Below are 25,015 nucleotides of genomic sequence, written 5' to 3' on the forward strand. Positions count from 1 at the left end.
GAAATCATGCATTGTCTGCCCTAGGACTTGTGTGGAGTTCTGTTTTTAAGGGAGACAGAACTTAAGAAATTATTCAGAAGACATCAAAATTCTTTATTATTAGGAGTTCTAGTACCAGAAACTTAACAGATTCCATGCTACAAAGACAGAGGAGAAAGAAATTGGTACTACCTTCAGTTTGGTTAAAAACATCTGGTTCTTTTCCCCTTTGTGCCCCTCTGTATCCAAGACTGGAGAGAGGTAAATTGCATGCTTACAGAAAGCAGAGGTATGTGCAAGACAGGTAGAAAGAATGACAAAGCATTTCCCTGTGTTCTGACAGAGATAGGGTTTGGCTGTTTTCAGCAAAATAGTTTACTTGTCTAAATCACAGCTTTTGTTAAGACAGTTTTTCTTATTTGTTGCAGTGAACTCTGTAGGAATCATCTTGGACTTTGTTTCCCAAGGAGCAAAAAGAAGCAGCCAAAACTCTGGCCACTCTGAACTGTGGTCTTTCTGGGCACTTTATTTAATACTGTCATTTTTCTATTTTTCAGAATTTGGCTCAATCTACAAGGGATAGTCCTGCCTGAAATTCTGTGATCTTGCTCCTGTATTCCATGGCAAAATAAACCATTTCTTTCTAGTGTCAACATTTCTGAAAGTCTGGTGAAAATCAAAATCATTAAAATCATGTCTGTGCTGTCCACCAACTCTGAAGGAGATTTTTCTACCTGTTGCACTCTCAATGTTAGTCTAACTGTCAGCATCTAAGAAATTGGACTCTGTCAGCTGCTTTCTAAGACTGCTACTAGACAATCCTCTCCAGGAGGCAGGTCCAGCTTCCTCTGTGTGGCTGTCAGCTGTGGTTTGCAAACAGAAATTCTAGCCATGCAGTGATTAGTCACATCCTAGTTCTGAATGGCGACTCTGGTCTTTTCCTCATCCTCTGTCTTTGTTAACTATGCATTGTTATGACTTTGGATGACTAGCTGTTGGACTTTTTCTGTAAAGATGCTGCGTATTTCTACCACCTCATTGTGTCATTCCTCCTTTCTTTGTTCCCTTTTCATTAGAACCATGTCATGAGAAAACCTTATGAAAGAAGCTAAAATCTTTTCTCAGAAAAAGAGCCAAACAGAAGGTTTCACAAGAATGTAGAGGGAAATTATTTTACTTCTGTCTTTTCTATTCCTCTAGTAGACTGACACCCTAAGATCCATCTTAGTTCTCAAAACCCTCAACAAATAATTCAAGTAATTGAGAGTTAGGGTATCTGCTCTCAGGTTTATTGTCTTGTTCTTGTCTGGAATAAAAGGTGTATGTCTCTGACCTAACTCCAGATAACAGTCAAGCACAAATGTTAAGTGATAACTGTTATGTACAGCTACAAAATTGTATCAGATTGAATTCTATAAATTGATTTGGCAGCAAATCTATGAATTTTCACCAGGAATTTCATGATTAATTATGTATTTCAGATTCCAGGGAATGTAACTGAATGAATACCACAGTTGCCACATGAGGAGAAATTTCTTAATTATCCATTACATGTGCAACCTCTTCCGTCTTTTGAATTACTAATGTGATAGATAAAAAATGAGTTTCCGCATGTTCTGGTGAGGAATTCTTTGTATGCTCTTGAATTCTATGCAGTCCAGATCTTTCCTTCTAGAAGAGAACTCTATTGTTTATTTATTTGCAGAAATATAATCTCCCAAATTATTTCAACAATCATAGCCTTTGAAGAAGGCCAGTCATCCCCCTTTGGATCCTCTAATAACTTCACTGGAGGAAAACTGGAGTAAAATATATCTTACACTTATGCCTCAAATGTGAAATGGGGTTGTACATAGAAACACCTCAAAATGTTGCTTGTATAATACGTAGGAAACCTACAAGGTGCATATATTCTGGATTATTAGGGATAGTCCTGGGAAACCAGTCTTTGTTCTTAAGTCCCAAAGAAAGTCTTTGGTAGGAATCCTTCCCCTCTACTCAGCACTGGTGAGGCTGCACCTGGAGTACTGTGTCCAATTGTGGGCTCCCCAGTACAAGAGAGATACAGTGCTATTAGAGAGTCCAGTGAAGGGCCACAGAGATAATTAAGGAATTGGACCATCTCTACTGAGGAAAGGCTGAGAGAGCTGGGACCACTTAGCCAAGAGAAGGCTCAGAAGGGTTCTTATCAACGTATATAAATACTTGAAGAGAAGGTGCAAAGAAGATGGATGGAGCCAAGCTCTTGTCAGTGGTGTCCAGTGAGAGGTCAAGTCACCTCCTAACCAAAAATCAAAATTGGAACCCTGAGCTGAATAGTGGGGGCTTCCAGAATTGAAAGGTCAGTTCCAAAGCTTCAGGATTTTCGACTACAAACATCCATTTATGATCTTCTTTCCACACACAAATTCAAATAAAAATAATTTCATGTAAGTCTATAGTTAAGGAAATTATTTTCAAAATTATTTTTTCTTGAAGAAAATTAGACATTGAGACATTGTGGTTTTTTGATATGCAATGGAATGTTTACTGTGAAACCTAATAGCTTTAATAGTTTGTTTTCTGCAAAGAAGAGCAGGCTTTGGAGTGTGTGCTGGTGCATCTCTGCTCAAACGTGACAACTGGGGTTCATTCTCCATGCACACTTGATGAGGAAATCATGTTGTTGCTTCAAAGGATGAAAGCAATCTAATGGTGAAATCGCGTAATGCGTACCATTCCAAGAGGTTTATTGCAGCAACCCAAATCTCTTGAATAGATTAATTCACCAAGCTAATGTACTTCTTTGTGAATAAGGCATTCTCCTTTTCTAAATACAATATTCTGAGGGATTGATTGTTGGTTTTTTTTCCCCAGAAAGTTTAGATTTGCAAATTAAAAATCAAGTCTTCTCCTTAGCTTATTCTTAGGCTTATATGGTGGCATGTTTATTTTGTTTATACTGAAGATAAATCCATCTACTCTCACTTTGTCATCTCCAGATGTTCTTTAAGGGCATAATCAGTTTATTTCCCTCCATTAAAAAACTCATGACTTAATGGGACCTAAATTATGTCATAATTAAACTAATCAGTCCTCCTGTGAGCCTCTAGCTCAAGTATCTTTTGACTAGCTATCAGGCCAAAATGGCATTTCTTACAGCAGAAGTAATTGCTGGGACAAGGAGTGAGGTAATTACTCTGCTGACCTCTTCATTTTATGCCATCGGCCACAAGGACAAAGTCCCAGTTAAGCTCTGTCCAGCTTTTCATGTTAAGTGATCTCAAATTGTCAAATGTGTAAAAGAGAGAAGATTTGTGTTCATATCTTAAACAGATCAGAGGGAGAGAGGAGAAAGAATGATCTGCTTTTTCCTTGAGAAAACCATGTTTTCCGGGTAGTTTTAGAGCTGTTCTGGAACACATGTTGTACCAGGCTGGAAGACATCCTTTGAGGGATTTATTATTGAATCTTCATTACAAGTTTTTTTTACTGAGAGCTTTGTGTGTTGTCTTTTTAAAATATCTTTTGCTTGGATTTGGTTTGATAAAATGAAAATATTTTAGGAATACAGAATAAATTTCCTGGATTCAGTTTTGAAATGGGACTAGAGTGTGCCTGTTTTTTAATATGCCTGCATACCGTTGAAAACTTTATTTTTCCTCATTAAAACTACATGAATAGAAATACCAAAAATATCCAACCAGAATTGAACGTCTAAAAGATACTAGAAGTTGATTAAAGTAGATCAACACAGCAAGGAGCTACAGGCTTATGAGCTTGCCTTTGTGCATCATGCTTTTCATAGCCAACAGTCACATCACCTTCTGATCTGATTCTGTCAGCACTCACAGGCAGGTTCAGATCAGGTCAATACTTAAATGAGAAAATGTCTTGGTGATGTAGAAAATGATTTTCTTGATTTGGTAGTTGGCTCTTTTTCTCAGAACTAATGCAACATGAAGCTCTAGGACAACATCAGAGAAGAAACCAAAGGCTTAATAATGTTTGATCATTAGAAATTTTAAAGGATTTTCTGCAGAAATTTTGAGGTCTGCCCTATCTTTTAGCTTTTCCAAATTGCAGTCAAAACAATTATGGTTCTGCTAGCCTATGTTTTCCATGTTTTAATTTGTTAGTCATCTTCTTGATATAGGTAGGAAAGTAGATTACTTTCCTGGCTGATTTTTTAACAGCATTATGAAGTTAACTTATTATTGTGTTTACAGTGTTATTATGATAGTGATAGGCAGTAGCTTAGCATGTTTGAATAAAATAATTCTTCTGAAGGGTTTATCTGAAGTCAAATGTTTGGAGTTTTTTAATGCAAAATTTAAAGTTCCAGTTAAGACATAAAATAAACTTCAGGTTTAAAAGTTAATTATTTAAGAGTTGATTCCCCCCCCCTTAAGTGTTTCAGATTGAAAACCATAGTATACTAGTTCTGTCTGATATACTAAAAAATGAGTTTAGATTTTACTGTAATTATTAACACAAGCCCTGTAGGCTTTTTAAGAAAACGTACTTTGCTTGAAACAAAACCTGAAATAATTACAAAACCTCCCCCAAAGAACAAAAATTATAAGAAGTTGTTTCTAGTTTTGTCATCTAGAATTTTGGGGTTTTAAAGTTTAAGCAGACATTGTCATAAAGCTAAAAAAGCCAGATAATTTAGTTTTGTATTTTATAAAATCTCAAGGTTTTTGTTTTTTTTTTTTACTTCAAAATGTAGTTTACCTAGTTCTTCAGAATATTATTATATCACTTGCAGAGTTACATTTGTGGTTTAGGACAGCACTTTTGTCTAGCATCAAGGACTTTTAAAAGAAAAATAATTATTACTCATACAAGTGGCAAAGTTGTCTAATCTGGCCTGATAAGGATCAGTCATATGTTCAATTTAAAATTTAGATTTCTTAAGATATACTTAGAATTATAATGCTGTTGTAGTATTATCAAGGAAATTGGTTTATTCACAATGTATTTATTTGACTTGGAATAATCTGTTGCTTTTGGTACTTTCACATGGTAGACAAAGTTATGAGCATTTGAAATAACTTGAAAACAAAAATAAAGTTATAATATTTCTTGAGCTTATGTGGCAATGCATGAAAGTTCCCTTGGCCATTATAATTCAGTTGAGCATTGAACCTAGATGCTATTGAATGTTCTCTTCAAGATACATGTAATCAAAATTTTCTACATGGTGAGATTCTGGTGTGAGTGCCATCTGGTGTAGTATGAATTCCCCCTGGTGGATCAGTCAAGCACCTTACAGAATGTTACAGATACACATAAATTACTTGCATTAGGGTGCAGATCGCTCTGATTACTCCAGTAGCTACAAAAGACTTTAATTTCTACAACAAATAACCAGTGCCATTATTTGTATTGCTGTTGTAACTATTATGATAGTAATAGACATTAAAAATGCAGTGCTCGATTTGCACAAAAAAGGTCAGAATCAGCCAAGATTGCTTAACTCTTGGTAGCAAAAGATACAATTGAATTTTTAAGCTAGGCTTATGACACCTATCAGTTATATATTGCAAAAGATAGAAACCACAAAGAATTCCAGTGCACCATTTGATAACAAATCCCTGAAATGTTTTTGGTGTTGACCACCATTACTTTCATTTCAAGTTTTTGTCTTTCTGCTTCAATTTTGGTCATGAAAATGGCAAAAGTGATGTCAGCTTTACTAAGAAAGAGGACAAACTTTGATATTCATTAGTAGTTGGTACCTGAGTTGAGTGAAATTACTCTTGGAGACATCTTCATCAGCCTGTGAACATGAAGAAAATCTGTCCTTTGAAGGCCCCATCCTGACATACCTATTGTTTTGGTGATAACGCTGCATTTAAAGCAAGCTGTCTTTGTGTGACCCTTTCTGTTAGAAAAGCAGTTTTTTCTTTTTATTTTACCTAGCTGCTAGAGATACCTGTATTATTAAATCTCTAGAGAAATACTGTATCTCTTCTTCAGAATAACTTTCCTTGGCCTAGTTAAAAAAGACTTTCCTGTAACTGGGAATCCTCATTATTGTTGAGAGGCTTCCTGGTAGACTCCTCTTCTTTTGAATAGGATCTGTAAGATGGTGCCTAATGCTTATCCTTCTGTGAAAGCCCTGGGTATTCAGATATTACTTCAGAAGATAATGGACAATCCTTCAGCCATTTTTCACAGTTTTCTAATTTCATGTCACTGCTTGATCTTCCAAGCTTTTTCAGGTGAGTTTTCTTTATAGTGCCTACTGCTTTGGCCTGCAAACAGGATCGATCAAGACCCATATCTGTATGCCCAGAGCAGTCTGGTTATTTTGCTTTAAAAACACACATTATTTCCTCTCGTTTTAGCCAGAAAAAAATTATTTTAACTCCCATCCTAACAGTGATGTCCAACTTCCTATTGGTTAAATATTCATGGGATCATCTTTGACAAGTATTTTTGGGGGCTCACTTTTTGGAGGTATCTTGGTATTGTTTGTCCATGGATTAGCATTGTTTTGCATCAGAATGATATTTCTATGCTGAAAAGCAGTGGATTCATACAATGGGAGTAATAAGTCCTCTTGAGCTGTGAAATGCCTCTTTTTCTGAGCTAAGCCAGTTTCTTCACAGGAATTTTTTTTACTTTAGACTGTCCAAATAGAAACAGAATTACTAGGTTTTGAGATAGGTATGTGGAAATAAAAGAATCTTCAACGTAACGCTTCAAATCAGTTCCAAGAGATTTCTCTGCCTTTGATTCAGCTAACGAACTGCTGGGATGCATATCCAGTCTCAGAACCAGGACCCTGTCTTCAGAAAATTCTCACCTATGCATCCTTTTAGAACAACCTGTGCCTGATCAGTGGATAGTGGGTAGGATTTGTGGCTGGCACAGGAGGACACCTAAGCAGACCATGACATTCTGTTCAGATTTGAACTTTCCTCTTCACAAGGATTGCTGTGGTTTGGAGTGGATGTTTCTTGGGGGTTTGAATTCAAGAGTCAGATGTCCCAAGAGTTAGTGCCGAAACTTTGGAGACAATAATGTAGTTTTGAACAAAGTGATCAGCTTTACAGGTACCACAGGTGGTACTTTCCACTGATGGTTTAGCCAGATCTGTGACAGATGACATGCAGGGAAATTTTTCATTTGCCTTTTACATTGTGTTTACTACAGGATGTATTAAAATCTAAACTTCCTTTGGCTTCATACAAGGTATGTTTATTAGATATTTGACATAAAATTATATGTAAATAAAATTCTTGATTCAGGTAAAGAATTCACTGAAGAGAAACAAAACTGAGGCAAAGGACCAGACCTAATAATAAGGCAAATGTGTCCAAGCTGAAAATCATGTTTATAAAGTGCTTATAATTATAGTAAAATCATTGTATTCTCACCTCTAGCTCACACTTTTCACTCCTGATTACATATTGTATTTTTTTCTTTACTGGAATTGGAGAATTAAATTTGTAGATATGACATAGTTTTATAACAATAGTCTAAAAGACTAGATGGAAGAGAATTTTTTTACTGCTTTGCTTCTTTGTATTTATGGGCTATACTTCTTGTGACTAAATCTAGTTGGATATAATGTTAAAAATAACAGTAACCCTTCAATTTTCTGAATTATAGGGTAACTTATTTTAACAATAAAGCTTTGAAGTGTCAGACTGTGATATTGCTGCATGCAAACATTATGCATACATACAATGGGGAAAAAAACCCCAAAACATACTTAAGTAGAAGTCAGTTAAAAACATTTATGCATTTTAGTCGTTTAAGGTGAGTGGTGGTGAGATGTCTCCATTTTATTGAGGCAGCATGCATGTAGAATGAGTGGATTAATTCTATGTTTTGGTTAGCTGACAACTGTATAAACCTCATCCTGACTTTTAGAACTGTGTTAATCCTTGTTCCCTGCTTATAATCCCTCTACAAGAGCAAGCAAGGTGTATGATGCTTTATTTTAGATAAAGACAAGGCATCTGACAGCGTTTGGAAATTGCCTGAAGATTTATTGTGGTGAGTGCGACATTTTAAGCTAAATAGTCTTCACAGAAACAACAGGAAGATTTGAAGAACTGATAAACGTTTGGTTTGGTGGTTTTTAGATCAAGGTTGCACTTCAGATGATATTTCCATTTTTAGTTACAGGTTCCTTTTTTACTTACTGCTTTAACAGTTGCTGTTTCTTCTACCATAGAAATTAATACCATAAAAATAAATAGCCTTTGGAACATTATTCAGTAATAAATGAATTTTATCCATCTCCTATTTAGTGGTTTTTAGTAATTAAGTTCATGAGCCCACATGTGCAATAGCTTTCACTGCCTACCAAATACATATTGACCTTGGAGTCCCTTTAGTGTTCTTGCATATTCCCATGCTTCTTCCGTGTTTTGTTTATGCTTCTGGTACGTGTGGGGTTTTTGTTTGTTTCAGCAGACAGTCTTTCATGTAAATGCTTCTGTTCTGTGGCCTCCGTCACATTTTTATAGTTTTTCTAAACGATGGTTCAGATGTTGTCCCAACTTTAAGGGGTATCCCGGCTCATTTCATCTTTCTGGGCATGACGTTAGATGCTGGATGGTAAATTTGAGACAAGTGTTATAGATGTCCTTGGCTTTCCTTTTCTGTAGGAGAACACCTCCAACTAAAACCTTTGGAACACCTGTAGGCCTGGTGTTCTCAAGAGCTCGGGAAGAAATCTAGTGTATCTGCAGTCTCCAGGATTGGCAAGATAAAGATTGTCTTAGTGCTCTCTTCTGCTCTAAACCTTCTTTGGTTGGCAATGAAATACAGTCCATTGAAGCCCAGAATATTGTACTTATTTCAGCTTATTTCACTAGGAGCTCTGCCACTGCCTTCTTCCCACCATTCCTTATTTTAAGCCAACTGCTAATTTTATCAGGGTGACCTTTCTCCATAAAAGAAAAACCTTTCAAAAGTTGTCACTAATTATTCTGTGACTCCACTCTTGAATATTCAGATGATAAATCCTCACATACTCAGATAAGTTGTTCATAATATATCCCATAGGAGAGAAGACTGAATTGCTGTTTAATATACTTGTTCAGAAATATGAAAGAAAATTGTACAATCTGTGATTTTTTTTTTCTATGTAATACTAGAAGATCCAGTATAAATTTCAAAAATAGTAGAAGGAAGATTAATTTAGCAGTTAGAAACGGTTGTAGATCTCTTATGGAGAAGAAGCAAACAGTAATGACTGGATGGAGGGCTGTTTGAAGGGTTTTGCCATGATAGTGAAAGATTTAGAAACAAGAAAATTTTGTACCTCAAGCAAGTTGATTTAGTTAACTTGTGAGGTCAGAAGCATCCAAAATAACCTTCTTTTGTAAAGAAATTTTTGAAATTTTGCTGGCTAAATGATTCAGAATAGATGCTTCTTTGACCTTAAATCAGTGATTCTGTACATTTCTAATTCAGCAAACAGTGCAATAAGGTTTTGTGCACTGAAAAATTAGAGTGATTTTAACTGTGATAAGAATTGTTGTCATTCAGTTTCCTGTTCTAGCCTGTATTTCATTGCAAACTTTATTTGAAGTTAAATCTGACTTTATAGCTGTACTTGTCTCAGTGTCCACAAAATTAAGTGGCTACAGCTTGATAATCTTTACTTAAGGTAATTAAGTAGTTTCTTAGCTTGTAAACTGTTTAGAATGGGAAATCAGTATTTCCACTTTAATTTTAGGCTGCCTCAGTTTTTTTAATCTATAATAATTTTGTAGGTTTGTATACTTTTCACCACTTGTATTCAGGAGTGAAGAACTGGTTTCTAACTTTGTGACTGACAGATGCTAACCAAATAATTTACTAGTGCTTGCTGTTTTGTTAAGGGATCTCCTTCAGGTCATCAAAGGTAGTGACCCAAAAGAGCTGAATAGCTGGACTGCCTCTCTTCTAAATTAATGACAGCTGATTGCAGTACCTCTTCTTTCTGCAGATCTTGCTTTTCTGAATTTTTTTTCCCCCTTTTTTTCCTCCTTTTTTTTTTTTTTTTTTTGTTGTTGCTGGTATTGAGGGGGTAATGTTTGACAATTTATATCTAATAATGGTTTATAGAATGGGTGTTAAGTCCTGGCATTGTGTCATGAGGAAAGAAGGAAGTTGGATGTTTTTTTAGGTGGGATTCCATTCCTTGGTTACCTTCAGGCTTTAGTATGTCACATTACCGTACCACCAGTTATTATAATCAGAATTGCTTCTTTCATGCAAATAGCTAGTAAAAGATTGTTGTGGTTTAAGCCCAGCCAGCAACAAAGCACCATGAGGCCACTTGCTCACTCATCCTCCCTTGGTGGGATGAGGAGGAGAAAATAGAACTAAAAGCTTGTGGGTTGAGACAAGGACAGGGAGGGATCACTCACCAGTTATGGTCATGGGCAAAACAGATTTGACTTGGGGGAAAAAAACCAAAATTAATTTAATTTGTTACCATTCAAATCACAACAAGGATAACAAGAAGTAAAACCAAACCTTAAAACACCTTCCTCCCACCCCTTCCTTCTTCCTGGGCTCAAGTTCAGTCCTGATTTTCTCTACCTCTTCCCCGCCAGTGGAGCAGGGGGATGGGGAATGGGGGTTGGGGTTAGTTCATCACACATTCTCTGCCACTCCTTCCTCCTCAGGAGAAGGACTTCTCCCACTCTTCCCCTGCTCCAGTGTGGGGTCTCTCCCATGGGAGACAGTCCTTCAGGAATTTCTCTAGGGTGAGTCCTTCCCACAGGCTGCAGTTTTTCACAAACTGCTCCAGCGTGGGTCCTTTTGACAGGCTGCAGTCCTTCAGGCACAGACTGTTCCATTCTGGGCTTTCCTACGGAGTCACGGCCATCTTGGGGGGCATCCCTCTGCTCCAGCATGGGGTCCTCCACGGGCTGCAGGTGGGCATCTGCTCCCCTGCTCCCCTCCATGGGCTGCAGGGGCATCCTCTCCTCTGGCGCACCTCCTCCCCCTCCTTCTTCACTGACCTTGGTGTCTCAGAGGTGTTCCTCTCAGATCCCACACCCCTCTCTGCTGCAGTTTCCCCTTAAATCTGTTCTCCCAGGGGCACTACCACCGTCGCTGATGGGCTCGACCTTGGCCAGAGGCGGGGTCCGACTTGGAGCCGGGGAAGCTTCTAGCAGCAAATTTATCTCCACGTCATTTTGGAGCATATGGTATTTCTGAGTTTTCTATCAGAAGAGTTTTTTGCTAGGAAAATGAAAGTAATTTCTCTGCCTTCTTTTTCAAGGGACATGTTAGAAAAGAAACTTTCCTCAGACAGTAAAAACCTGGTGGTGAAAGATCATGTAGAATTTGGGAAAAAACCAGCACCCCCCGCTCAGTCAAAACATGAGTTCTCCTACTGGCACTGGCAAAATCATTCATATTTGAAAAGAAGGGGAATATCTTTATTTTTAATCTCTTTTCCAGAGATGGTAACTCCTCTACTGGAAAGCTTAAGCTAATCTCTTCCTCAGCAGTGGAAGATGTGACTATGCAAGGCAAAAATGGGCATCTGTGTAAAGTAACATATAGTTCCCAGATTTTTTTTCCTCACTTTTCATATTTGATGAGTTGGGAACTTTGCGTCACTGTTAGTGTACTCACTCTCTAAGTCCTTCCTTCTCTTTGAAGTTCATATCCCCCCTTCCCCCTCCCCCCCCTGCTGTTTTCTGTTGAGTTTTGGAACAGATAGGAGCCCAAAGTGATTTTTAAGATTCTCTAGGTTGCTTATAAGCGTTTCTTCTTCTTCTAAAAACATCTAGATCCGAGAGGGGAGAATATGGAGTGGTAATGAGCTGGGAATAATCAATGTACAGTTTTAGTCTGTCCTCCATGTTTCCAGTTCAGACTCTCTTACGTTGAAGTAGGATGCGTGTACAATTTAGGGAGTCTTCAGAAAGCTGTATTTGACATCACTGGTGCTATGACAGTAACTATATGGAGGACCCAGTAGTGATGCTCCATGATGAGTACTGCTTTGTTTTGTCTGTGGGAAGTAAGTGTACGCTGACTTGATCTGTTTAAGCTTTGATGAGGGATATTTGCTGATTACAGCTCTTTCTGCTTTAACAATTTAAATAGTACAACAGAAATGGTTTTTAGTTTCTCTTGTCATTCTTTCTGGGGAGATATGGATAAATGGCAGCAAATAAGGAAATAGCCACAACTATATGTAAAATGTCTGCAAACATACAATGAAAATAATTTCTGTATTTACTCATAGAAACAACTTCACACTTGAAATTAACTCAAGTAATAGATATCTGAGCTGCTGTTATTTTACTGCAGTATTCTTTTGTGCATTTTTAGTGGTGCCCTAGTTTTATGAAGCTCAGGAATAGTCACATGAATGTATTCTTGGATTTCCGTCCAATATTGTTGCTAAGGAAACATCATCTTTAATACAGCTTGTCTGTATTAATCAATGCCTGTTAATGCTCAGCACAAACCAAGTAAAAATGAAAAAATCTTAATTTCTTTTATAATAGTGTATAACAGACTATTCTCCTTCAGGATCCCCTGCCACTACAGACCTCCCACAAATTGGAGGGTCATGTCCATGTCTCTGGTCTCATGCCAAACAGACACAGTATAGACAGTTTTTATACTTTTTTTCCATAGGCTGTCATTAATATTTATTATCATTAATCTAACATAGGTATTGTACAGTGCATGCATCTGGTCAAAATGGTGAGAATGCTTACATGCTTCTCTAAAAGGGAGAAAGAATCTTTTCTGTATGAAGTATAGAAGAGGAGCTTGAATGCACCAAATTGAGAAACATACCTCTTTTCAGTATACTGTTAAAATTGTAATACTAAATTTCAGCCTGCTTTGAATATTGATCTAGGAAAAGACCAGTCAGTCAGAGATATCAGTGGAAATCTCAGCTCTCACTACAGGTCCAGCTATTGGTTTTGTTGCAGTAGCGACAGGCAGATTTTTCAAATTTTCTACTTCTTAAGTCTTCTGAGAACTATCAAATTTTATAGCCAATTTCAAAATTAATTTGACTTAGCAGTTTGTTAGCTTAATTCCCACTTTGTTTCATGGCCACATTTGCCTTTTGGACATTTTCCTTCATATCTGCCTCTTCAGAGACAGTAGGCTAGATCTAACATCTGTTCTTGGAAAGTCCAGGTCAGAAAGGCCAGAGGCAAGCAAGAAGGCCTAAAGAACTTGTCTTGTTAGGAATATTTGTTTCCTTTTTTGGACAAACAGCGATATTTCATTCGTCAGCTTAGTCGTCCTTCAAGGAAGAGGAAAGAAATCAGGCACAAATTTACAGTCTAGCTGTGTGGGCTAGATGCAAGCACAGTTTCAGCAATCTAACCTGGATAGGTCATCCCAGCTTTCATTACCAGGGCAGCAAAAGGAACATGAGTTCTCTCCTGAGTGCAGAGCTTCTCATTCCACTAAGCAATCTCCTTCTTCTCCCTGGGAGAAAAAATGTGAGAAAATCCGTGTGAGGGGGGCAGTGTACTTAAGTCCACAGAGCCTGCACAACAGATTTGGAAGCTGTCTGAAGAGCCGTGCCACACTCATGTTTTTCTGCCTGTCCTCAGCGACTGACTGGATGGATAGTAAGCAACTACTTCAAATACCATCCCAATAGTTGCACACTATTAACACATCTGTAGAGGTGTCTTGGAGATCTTACCTGGGGTAGGAGGAGACAACGCACACTCACTGTTTGATCCTGTTAAATGCATCGTGCCCATGAGTCAATGTAGTCCCTGTATAGCGAACAGGGTTATCCATTTATGGTTATCCATTTTCGAGCACCCATTCTAGTTACGTTTTTTCCTTCTGCACTGAGAAGCTATTTATAATGCATTGCTCAGGACTGTTTTAATAATGAAAGTTCCTGAATATGTGAGTTGTATCAATGTTTTTACTCTAGAGGTTAGACCAAGGTGCTATATTTTTGTATTAATTGCTATGCCTGTAAGGATTGCTTAATCACTCATAGTCCAATGAAAAAACTGAAAAGGGTCTCCATATTGCTTAAAACTGAAGTCTGATCCTTGAGTTTTGATCAGGACTCAAAATTTCAAACCTGAAATTCTGCATGGTACCCCATGGGTGTGATAATACCCAAGACTTGAATATTAAGGAAAAGCATCTTATTATCATTCGTGGTTCACATGAAAATCATGTAAATAAGTGTGGCAGTTCCTTTTCTTAGTGTTGGTAATAGAAATAGCAGTTCCTTGATTCTTTCCATGCTTCCTTTTTCCATCTGTCCTGCTAGCCAGTGAGATAAAGTACTTGCAAGTAGTACTTTAACCTATCCTTTACTCCTTGGTCTGGAAGAAATGGTGAGGGAAGGTGTTTTCAGGTGATTATTTCTTCAGCTGCTGCCAACAGCTCCGCTTTTTGGTTTCCCTGAAATCCCCACATATTGGCGTTTTTTAAAAAAACTTGCTTTTAAAAAAAAATTATTGTATATTTATTTTCTTCTACTTTCAGTGACTGTCCAGAAAGGTTGTTAGCAATTTACTGTAAACTAAAGTGATAAGGGAAGGACGTTGGCAATTCTACAGTGTTGTCATTTGCGATTAAAATACAGGCTTTGGATCTTAATTTGTGCTGCATTATCCCATATGAAGGCAGAATTTGAGCTCAGCTGTTTAAGCCAATATTTTATATCACGATGTAGAAAGAACTAATACTATGATATTGCTATTGGTTATTATTTGTCATTTATTAATTAGAAAGAGAGGAAACATTCTCTGTATTCACCTAATATGCTTTGAGTGGAATTAGTTGGCTCATTTGGTCTAGGACAATGTTTTCCTGGCCCTTGGTAGTGCCTTTACCGTTGTTCCTTTCCACCTCTGATGCATTGCCTTTGTCGCTGCTGGTCTTCAGTTAAAAACATGCTAAACTAGTTTTTGGTTGCTGGAAAGTGTTTTGTAAGGTGTGGCTTGAAGGTACTTCTGCGTGTGTGCGTGCTCAGGGTGGTGCCTGAGTGATTTTCAAAGTTGCAGTCATGGGGTGGTTTTCACTTGCCTGAAACTGCACAATGCACTAATACCAGAGCTAAGTATGGGTTTGAAGAGGTCATGAATCAATAATAAGACTGCTGTGTTTTTACTTTTTCCTCTTAGTTTCAGTCTCTGTCTTTTTTTTTCTTTTTTTTTTTTTCCCCCTTGCATATTCTTTTCACTTCCTTTCTCTTCTTGAATTTCTTTATTGTCCATGTGGTCTTATCTCTCCCTCTCTGTGGTGTCATTGTAAAAATTAGATCATTTTGAATGCAGCATTTTCTCCCCCTCCAGTTGCTTTTCCTTTTTCCCCGTGTGTACACCATCTGCCTGTGTGTGCTCTGGGAGATGTGCAGGTGTTGGTCAGGATTAAGTGGCAGAACTGAAGTGAAATGTGATAAGTTTTGCCTGCCAGGTCCTTTCTGCATTGCTATTTAATTATGAAGTTGCTCTGTCAAATGAAGAAGGAATTGAAGAACCAGAGAAATAACTCTGGAATTAAGAGAAGCAAAGTGGGGAACTGTTGGTTGCTTGATCCCGGTGCTGAGGATAATGCGGAACAGCAAAGAAGAGGAATTCCTATAGAAAAGTTGAAAGGTCTAGAGGCTTTTTACCTTTTGTAGACACTTTGAAGTTAAAGGTTCCTCTCAGAGTTGTGCATGTGGAATTTGTCAAGCAATATCAACCTACTAAAATGCTGTATTAAAATAGAAAAAATATAAAAGTGTATTCCGTAGTGTAATATGACTTCATGAAATATTAAGCAACTTCTAACATGGTTTTCACTTGCTCTTTTTGTATATAGAAAATGCATACATCTTTTAAGTTATATCTTTTTTTCTGGTCATTTCCTGATTAGCTTTATCCTGGCTATTTCTTCATTTATAGACTCCCCTTGTCTCCACCCTTTGAACTTCATTTTTCAAAACCTGTGTTCAGGTGTAAGGTCATCCTACCATTGCAAAGTGCTCAACCTTTCTCCTTTCCAAGTGATGTTGAGAAGATAAATACATTTAGTATACATTGTTAGTGGTTCTGTCCTCCAGTCTCTCAAGATCATTACTCTATGATTAGTTAGGGGAGGAAATTTTTTAGCCAAATTAAATAGCCAACTTTTGAAATTTTATCTTCCTGACTTACACATGGTATTTCTCCCATCATTTTGGACTGCTGTACCTAATCTGTGTAGAATATCATCAGTTAGCTTGCCTGGTTTCTATTAGAATATATTCTTACTTACTTTTCTGTATTATGAAATATGAATCTTCAGACCTCATGTCCTCCCTTGCAGCTTCCTTGCATAAACAAAACAAAAAACTATCTTGCTGACTAGTGTGCTTTCTAGCTTGGTCCCAGATTTGATGAAACAGTTGTAATGATCCTCTGTGGACTTCGAACAACCCTGATATACGAAGTATAGGAAAATTCTCTGCAATGTTAGAAATGTGAAAAGTTAGTAATTATTTAAAATCAACTATTCCCAATTGTTCTATATTTAAAATTAAGATATTTAATGTAATCTTCATCTCACTTCAGTTTAGTCATCTGAAGAATGGTCGTAACATCTAGTCTAAGCTAGTCATGCTTTGGCTTGCTGTTTGATCAGTGGAGAGAGAGCTTCAGAAGGCTATTCAGTTCTCTCACAAGAAGGATGTCAAGTAGTTTGTGAAATGAAGTACTTCTGGAGGTGCATATCTCTGTTGATGATAGAAGTGTAAATAGCTGAACGCTAACTTTTGTTGTCCATCCTTTGTGTTTTCAAATGCTAAGAAATAGAAAGAGAGGGAAAATAGGTATTTTTTTTTAGTGCATGAAAATCTGACCTAATTTAATAACCTGTATTTTGAAACAGAGGATTAATGACTATTCTGCAATTAGTTTAATTGGAGAAGGCTTGAGGGTTCGAATTTAAGAAAGGTGGTGGCATGTACTTATTAAGGGAATTTTACAGCTATTGTGGAATCTGTGATACAAAATGACTTGTTAGTATCTACTGTCAATGCGAAAATATTGTAAAATCATTTTTAAGGAAAAATATTCATGCAGCCAACTAGGCAAATGTAAAAGTTTCATGCAAAAATATTTTATATTTTTTTCTTTGGCAGCCTCGCTTTGCATCCTGAACGTGTGTTGGTGGCAACAGGTCAAGTTGGAAAAGAACCATACATCTGTGTGTGGGACTCATACACTGTGCAAACTGTATCTGTTCTGAAAGATGTTCATACACATGGTATAGCTTGCTTGGCTTTTGATTTAGATGGTCAGGTATGTAATTAATATTCTTTTTTCAAACAAATAAATTGTTTATCTGTCAGAAATCTTGTTATGTAGCTTTTTCTTTTTTTAAGGGAGTATTTTGACTCAGGTTTTATCTGCTTGTCCTCGAGTTGAGGAAAAAAGCTGGCATTACTAGTGACTGACAAGTATTCACATTTGGCAAGAAAAGTATAACTTCAAAAGAGTTTTGAATGAAGATGAGGTGGTAGGGAGATCCTTGCGATCTGTGGGCCACAGTTCAGGGTTGTACCAAATGGTTGGAGATCGTGGACCTCCCCTGTGCAGGGGCATGTCTTGTGCACAAAGTGATGGCAGTCCTGTTGCGTTACTCATCTCGGACTCTGAATGTCTTCAGGCAGTATCCCCTCTCTGTCATGCATTTTGCACGTGTTGGTGGCTTTCCACATTTTGATTGTTTGTTCACACTCATGTATCCTGGATATGAGTGAAGAAAAAAATTTTATTGGATTATAATTTTGTCACTTTAAAACATTCTCTGAGTAGGAAATTGGTTCTCAGAGCTGCTACTTATAAAGGAGATCATTTTTAGCAGATATTTGCTCCTATGAGTAAAGAGGCTTTCTTGACTGATGTATTAGAAATGGAAAGTACGCATTAGTTAGCAGCTGAAGAGGTATTAGCCATGAAAGTCCTTTTTGCAGTTATGCTTTCCTAGTCCTATGCAGCACTTCTTCCCCTCCCACATAGCCTTGCAATGTGATATTCAGATTTAGCTATATTCTCAGTTCCTTTTGCTTGCTAAAAAGGTCAATGTCTTTCTCAAGGGAGGATGTATTGTAGAGAGCAGTTGCTGTCCTTACTAAGACAATATCAAATGGAGCTCTATTGAACGCGAATAGAAGAAAGCCTAGCTGTAACTTGTTTCTGTTAAAACATGCTGTAATAGTTGTAGGGAGGTTTTGAGTTTGTTGGAATGATCTACAGATTTTATCATTTAGGTTTCTCATTGTTGAGGGAGTCAACTCCTGGAGTCAGCTTCTTTCTAGAACATCATTTCTGCTTGACAGCGATATCTTTTCTCTATGTTGTTCTTTTCTGTGTAAACTTGTGTGACTTCCTCACTTGAGCAGCCTTAATAATTTAAGGTGAAAATGTATCTAATTAGGGTTGAAGTCCCCTAACTCTTTTTTACAATGCAGTTATGCATCCCCTGAGTGTATTAGAGAGATTTGAATGTAGATCTGTGATTTGTTCTAGGAGTACCTAGTACCAATTCTTAGGTTTAAAGCCATAAATGGTCAGAATTTAGGCTGTCCACTTTTCTCAGCATTTCCATATGATGACTTTTTTTGTTGCATTTGTTAGAATTTTGTGGTCTCAAAGGAAAGCTGGATACAGTTTTTTCAAGATGTGCATCTCCAGAATTGTCTTCATATGGAAATACAGTAAAACACAAGTCCAGTTCAGAAAGATCTGCAAAATATGTTTGTTTACATCTTGCCTATCCTTTTAAATCCAAATTTGTCAGAGTCCCTGACCAGGTTCTTTTAGAGGGTTTAATGTTTGGTATTAAAAATACTTATTTGATATATTTGGTGTTATATGGGGTTTTGATTTAGTAGAGCGATACAGCAATATACTGAAATCATAACACAGCAATTGCAATATACAGATGTATCACAAGAAAAACATGTGATAGAAACGTTTATCTGTTACTGTCATGATGCTGGGCATCTCCAGTCACCAGGGAGAAATATGTGGATTGAAGTGAGGTCAAGCCCATTGCCCTCTTCAAAGTTTGTTTTATTAATTGTTCAGGTTTTATACTTTATGTTGGGCTGTGCCACATATACATTCTCCTCCCCACCCCCAACTGGTCTGGCTAGTTCAAGAAGACATTATTTATTCTTTATTTATTATCCTTTGTTAGTTATCTTGGGGAACCTGATGATTCACTGGTGCAGTTGTGTTATCTAAAACCAAGGTTACCCTCCAGTCTCCCTGGTGTTGAGAGAAGTTCAGCTTGCTTTATGGTACATTCTTCCCCAAGCTCGCTTTTTGGTTTGTTGGGGTTTTTTTGTTTGTTTTTTTTTTCTCTTCCCTGAGCTCTGCTTCTCTGTGGGGGTGTTCTGGTTGGTAACAAGATTTTCTCGTTCCTAGGAGAACCGAGAACATAATTTAATCTCCCTTTTTGAGAAGTCAGTGTACCAGCTTATGTCTGGAAAGGCATCACCCAAATTTTTTGTGACGGGTATGCAGTAATTGTAAAACTGGTCTGCATTTACGCTTCTTGTTCTGCAGTAGGACTGGAATTGAACTGCTTGGAAGTGTAGCTGGAATTGAAACTGATGTTCCTTCCGAGAATGTTTTCAAAGACGGAATGGAAGGGTTGGACTTTGTAATATCTAAAAGATTGAAGTTGGCATTAATAAATGGGGAGCATGGATAGCAATTGCATTCAACTCGTTTCTTTTGTTCTCATAATCTTGGAGCTTTTCAGACAGTAAAGAAATTATGTTATTGGGAGTAGGCTTTTGCTTTTACAAACTCACTTTGATAATCTACATAGAAACTGAAACTAAATTTGTCTTTAATGTGTGTAGGTATTAACTGCTGAACAGTGAAAAAACCTTTGTCCTAAAGATTTGCAAAGCTTTCATTTGTCAAAATTAAGATGTCACAATTCATGCATAAACTGAACAAAAAGACGTAATTTTCTTTAAGAACAAAACTCAAAATCACTCAGTTTCTTTTTATCCAATCTTTAATACTGTTAGTCTTGCTGTTGAGAATTTCTATAGGAAAAATAACATTTTTGACTAGTTAACAGATACAGTAAAAGTGGGTTGTTGGCTAATATGGTCAATGATTTGTGTCAAGAAAGCTGCACAAAATATCTTCATAGCTGGAAGACAAGACAGGCTGCAGAGCATAGAAAGATCTCAAACTTTTATTTTTCTGTATTTTCTTGGAACAGTCTTTTTGTCCTTCCTAGTTTTACAGTTCAACTGGCTTCAGACTCTTTCTAAATATTAAAGACTTCATGAAATTTGTATGTTCGGGGTCTTATGGGATTCTGGTTTGAGAAATGATTTGGAAAGGAATAGTTATGCATGTTTTCAAGAATCAAGCAAAAGACTCCTAAAGCTTTTAACTGTTTTTAATCTTCTGTTTGTTTCTGAGAGGACTGAAGAAAATATTTTTTTTCTTTGTATCTCCTGAACTTGTAAAATAAATACTTAAATTCTGCAAGTTATATTTCATTAAATGTGAACACATGTAGTTTCGTTAACTTCAGTAGTTTCGTTAACTTCAGTAGTTTCGTTAACTTCAGTGAGATTATTCCTTTTTGCAAACATCTCATGACTCCTACTTGCCATACGTGCTATATGTAATTATATATATTAAACATTATAAATCAGAAATATGTTGTTATCCAAGAAGATCTTACTTCTTTATGACCGTGATGTTGTAACTAAAGAGATGCATCTATGGATGCTTTCGTGTAAGTTGTCGTATCTTTAGTTTTCTTCTATATTGAAATGTAGCTACGACTTCTAACTTAAATATGTTATGAATTTGTTATCATTCAGAATGATGACTGTAGCACTTATTAATATATTGAGTTATTTATTTATTTTATTTGGATGTTTTTAGCGTTTGGTCTCAGTTGGTTTGGATTCGAAAAATACAGTTTGTGTATGGGACTGGAGAAAAGGAAAATTGTTATCAATGGCTCCTGGTCATACAGACAGAGTAAGTATAACTAAAGAATGCGTCAAGGTGATTTTAGTTTGTTAAACCATGTCTGTGTATACATAGAGCTATGTCTTTACAAAAAACATTTTATGTTTTAGAAGTTGAATCTGCATAAAGCTTGGATATGTATTAAGGTATGTGATGATATTTAAGATATGTACATTTATTTCTAAAATAAAATGCGTAACTTGCCGTTAATTTGTGCGTGGTTTGCTGAGAGTGTAAGCATGTAGGGGAAGTGCAAAATTAATGCGCTTTCTAGACCCTAATTCCCATATGGGAAATCAAAATGTAAATAATCACTTAAATTTTTCTAGTCTGTAAATGAACGTTAATGTTGTTTTATCATATGTTGTAATTACTCTAGGAAAAAAACCCCAAGCAGAACTAATACGAGTTATACATTGCATTTTCAGTGTTGAATGAGGGGATAAAAAAGTCATTCCAGTAGTTCCATTTAAAACCTTTCAGACTGTCTGTTAATTTGCTACAAGTTTTTACTGTTTTAACTGTCTCATGCTAGAAAAGCCATCTCTGCTGACATCCTTGGTTTTTTTTTATGCAGATATTTGATATTTCTTGGGATTTGTACCAGCCAAACAAGCTCGTCAGTTGTGGCGTAAAACACATCAAGGTAATGAAATAAACATTAATTCAATTCATAAAATATTTAAGCTGCAGTAGTTTATACTCTATAAAACACAGAATAATAGAATCTGAAAGCAGTACATAATTATAATATGAAAGGTCCTCTGTAAGAATAATATTACTTCTTAGGAACTGCAGTCATGGATCACACCTGACTACACTAGAAATTTTGCAAGATATATATAGTGGAAAACAGACCATCTCTGCTCAAAAGAGTTCATGCCCTGACAGAAGGAATGCAGAAGGAATGAAACAGTTGTCAGTAGCATTGTATGTAATGATCGTAATACAATTTAAAATTTAGGGTGTCTAAAACATGCTGTTTGAAATCCCAAGTAGCGTAAGACAGGATGCACACATTTAAGGTGAGTCCGGGTACTCAAGTTTCTGATTCTTGAACAATTAATGAATTGTTACACTGCAGAGGTAAAATGAGTAGAAAAAACATTTCTTACAGTTTTGAGATAGTGTGGGGATACAGTGGAAAGAGAAAGGAAAATGCTTGATCTTTCTTTTAATTCTTTTCTTTTCCCTGCTGTTATTCCTACCTTTGTTATTTTGAACACTCTGTATCTGTTACAGGATTCATAATTTGGACAGTTCATGTCTTTTTCAAGCAGAAAGTTTCTGTGAAATGCTCTGCTTTGTTTGATCTGTGTACTGACTGCTGTGCAGAAGCAGCTTCTTTCTCAGGTTTAACTCTTGTCAGCAAGATTATCAGTGCTTGACTGGCATCGAATATGTTTCCTAAAGTCACTGCCTTCTCCTGTGCACTGTCTTCTGTGTTACCGCATAACAGCAGTAGATGGCAGCTTGGAAGTTCTGTATTGCTCTTGTGTGTAGGTTCCTACGGTGGGAAAAATGTGTTGCTTTTTATACAATGAACTTTTAGATTAATATGTATTAATGGTTTATTGGAAAAAGTATTCAATGTGTTGGCTAGATTGCATACATCTTTGATTTAGCATAGTGTTTAGCACGTCATTCACAGATTTCCCTGAGCTTGATTGATAATGATCTTTTTTTCTACTTCAAGATCTAAAAGGACCGTTATGCCAATAGTGAGCAAATATTTGCCAGCAGTGATTTGGTATATTTAGGGTGGCTTCATGATGTCAAAACTTATCTATTTAGATAAGCAAATGTTTATTTGAGCAAATTCTAAGGCTCTATGAAGCCTTTTAAAATAACAATAAAATTTTAAAAATAATTGGTGTTTCCTTTTAGAAAACATTTAACTAAAAATCTGAATCCTAGAGATTTATAGGCATTTGGATCAGGCAAGAGATTTTTGTTGATGTGTATTTTTCTTAAACCATCCCTTTGTCTAGTTCTTTCAGATATCAACAATTACTTTCATGTTTGTACTATTGCTGCATTTTTTCCTCACATAGTATTACAATTTGCATAGAATATCACTTAAGTTATATAGGTAATTCCAAGTGAACTGATATTGAGGAATTACTTTTCCTAGATATGGTACCTGCTTCCATATTGGAGCTAGGTGTTTGATTTATGCAGTGATTGTGCAGTTACTTCTCAAGGAACAACATAATCTATGACCTGTGTACTTTGATTAAAGAAATACTAGTTAAAATACAGGGATTTGTCTAATCAGTATATGGTTATTTCTTAATTACAGTATTGCTGGTACAAAAATCCATTCATTGTAACTGCTTACATTATCCTGTATTAACTGAAGTCTCTGCTCAGAATTTTGAATAAATTATTGGTAAGAGAGAGACTTGCTGTGAAATACAGTTTCATAAACATGTATACAGAGAACATGGTGAGACAATGTAAGAGTAACGTGTTAGCAGTGATGAAATAAATGCTTTCACATTTTGCACTGGATTACTCCAGCAGCGTGTTGACTTTCCAGTGCACATTTACATGTTTGGACAGGAGGGTTTGAAGGGAATATGCAAGTGCTGCTTGTCTGCAGAATCGCAGAAACTAGAGTGTAGCTGGAGACTTGGTTGGCAAGTATTGTACTCTGACAAGAGACTTCACATGTCTTTAGTTTAGGAGTCATTAGTACATGTTGGATCACCTAGGACGAAATTCACTCTCGTGATTGCTGTAATCACAAATGGTTTATTAGAAAGTTCTCAAAAATGCTCACCTTAGATGGCTGCTTTGCATGCTTAGTGGTTCTGATGCGAAGTGGTAAGTCTATAATAAAACCAGCTGCTTTCAAACAGAACAAATGGCAACCTTATGACAAATTTACATGCTTAGATTGCATCTTTAAATGCCTGAAGTAACATAAAATACAAATGCAGCATTTGCAAAGTGGAAGTCTTACATCAAAGAAAGATCAGATAATTCTATTATAAAATGCTTTTCAAAAATGACTGAAAATACAACTGACTCACAAATTATAATTTGAAAGAATTTCAGTTTGATTTAATACTGATACCCTGAAACTCTTTCCCAGCTAGTCTGCTATGCTGATTTTATGGAAAGATAAAGTTTGTTAATAACATAAAAAGTTGATAACCAACTGGAGAACTAAAGCAGAGAAAAGGGTGGTGTTGTGCTAAAGTGTAAAGAAGTTTGGCAGAAAATAAACCCCCTAGCATTCCAGCTTGTCCTCAGATATCAGAGGATCGGGGGGCGGCTAGGCTTAGATTCTGAGTGATGCCCAATTCAATGATGTACATCCAGTCACTTTCAATATATTGAACTATCACAGTTACGGATGCACAAATAGCACACTATATTTTCAATTTAGTTGCATTCAGTGAAATAGAATGGCCAGACTTAAGGAGTTTAATCGCATTCAACAAACTGTCACAGCTAGATTTTAATGAATAGTACAGTTTATTAAAGCAGCAGGAGTACAGGTTCTTTTGTATTGCTGGTGACAAATACACTGTCTGCAAAACATGTGCAAATAATAACACAGTCAACTACAAGCACACAAAACGATGGAAAAACTCTACAGAGATTTGTACGTTTGCTGAGGAAGCACTCGGTATAACCGAGGGTTCAAGTCTTATCCAATAGGCATCCCTGGGCGGGGGGAGAGAGGTTCAGCCTATCAACTGATCCCAGAAGTCAGCGATGTCCTCCCAACTTGTCTATGATGGTGTCTTCCCTAGCATTCCTCTTCTCAAGCCCTTTTATACTATTTTCTTATTTCTAGGTAGAGCTTGAGTGACTCTAGTCATACATACCTTTATTATGATTGGTGTAAAATTTCCTTGCTTTACTTTTAAAGGTATATGCTAGAGAAAATTCAGAGCACATGCTCAGTGAGGTCTCATCTTGGAGGCGGGTAGCTTTTGGGATGGAGGTGTGTTTTGGCATTATAATGAGATTATAATGAGCAAAGTTCACCCAGAGAACATGATTTAGCATGTCACTGCTCCAAAACTAGGCACTTCTATATCAGAAGTAAGACAACAGCATTG

At 36.7% G+C, this 25,015-nt stretch overlaps 1 protein-coding gene across 3 annotated transcripts in view; it reads left to right on the forward strand.

The window, feature by feature from the left end:
- EML5 (EMAP like 5) overlaps positions 1 to 25,015 on the forward strand; it is a 112,265-nt gene that overhangs the window by 4,978 nt on the left and 82,272 nt on the right. For all 3 annotated transcript variants that reach the window (XM_075031080.1, XM_075031079.1, XM_075031078.1), the window contains exons 2-4: positions 17,057 to 17,216; positions 20,847 to 20,945; positions 21,514 to 21,582. In XM_075031080.1, the coding sequence (XP_074887181.1) occupies positions 17,057 to 17,216; positions 20,847 to 20,945; positions 21,514 to 21,582 (328 nt within the window). The remainder of the gene's footprint in view (positions 1 to 17,056; positions 17,217 to 20,846; positions 20,946 to 21,513; positions 21,583 to 25,015) is intronic.

The sequence above is a fragment of the Buteo buteo genome, chromosome 6 (genome assembly GCF_964188355.1).
Source record: "Buteo buteo chromosome 6, bButBut1.hap1.1, whole genome shotgun sequence".
Classification (NCBI taxonomy): domain Eukaryota; kingdom Metazoa; phylum Chordata; class Aves; order Accipitriformes; family Accipitridae; genus Buteo; species Buteo buteo.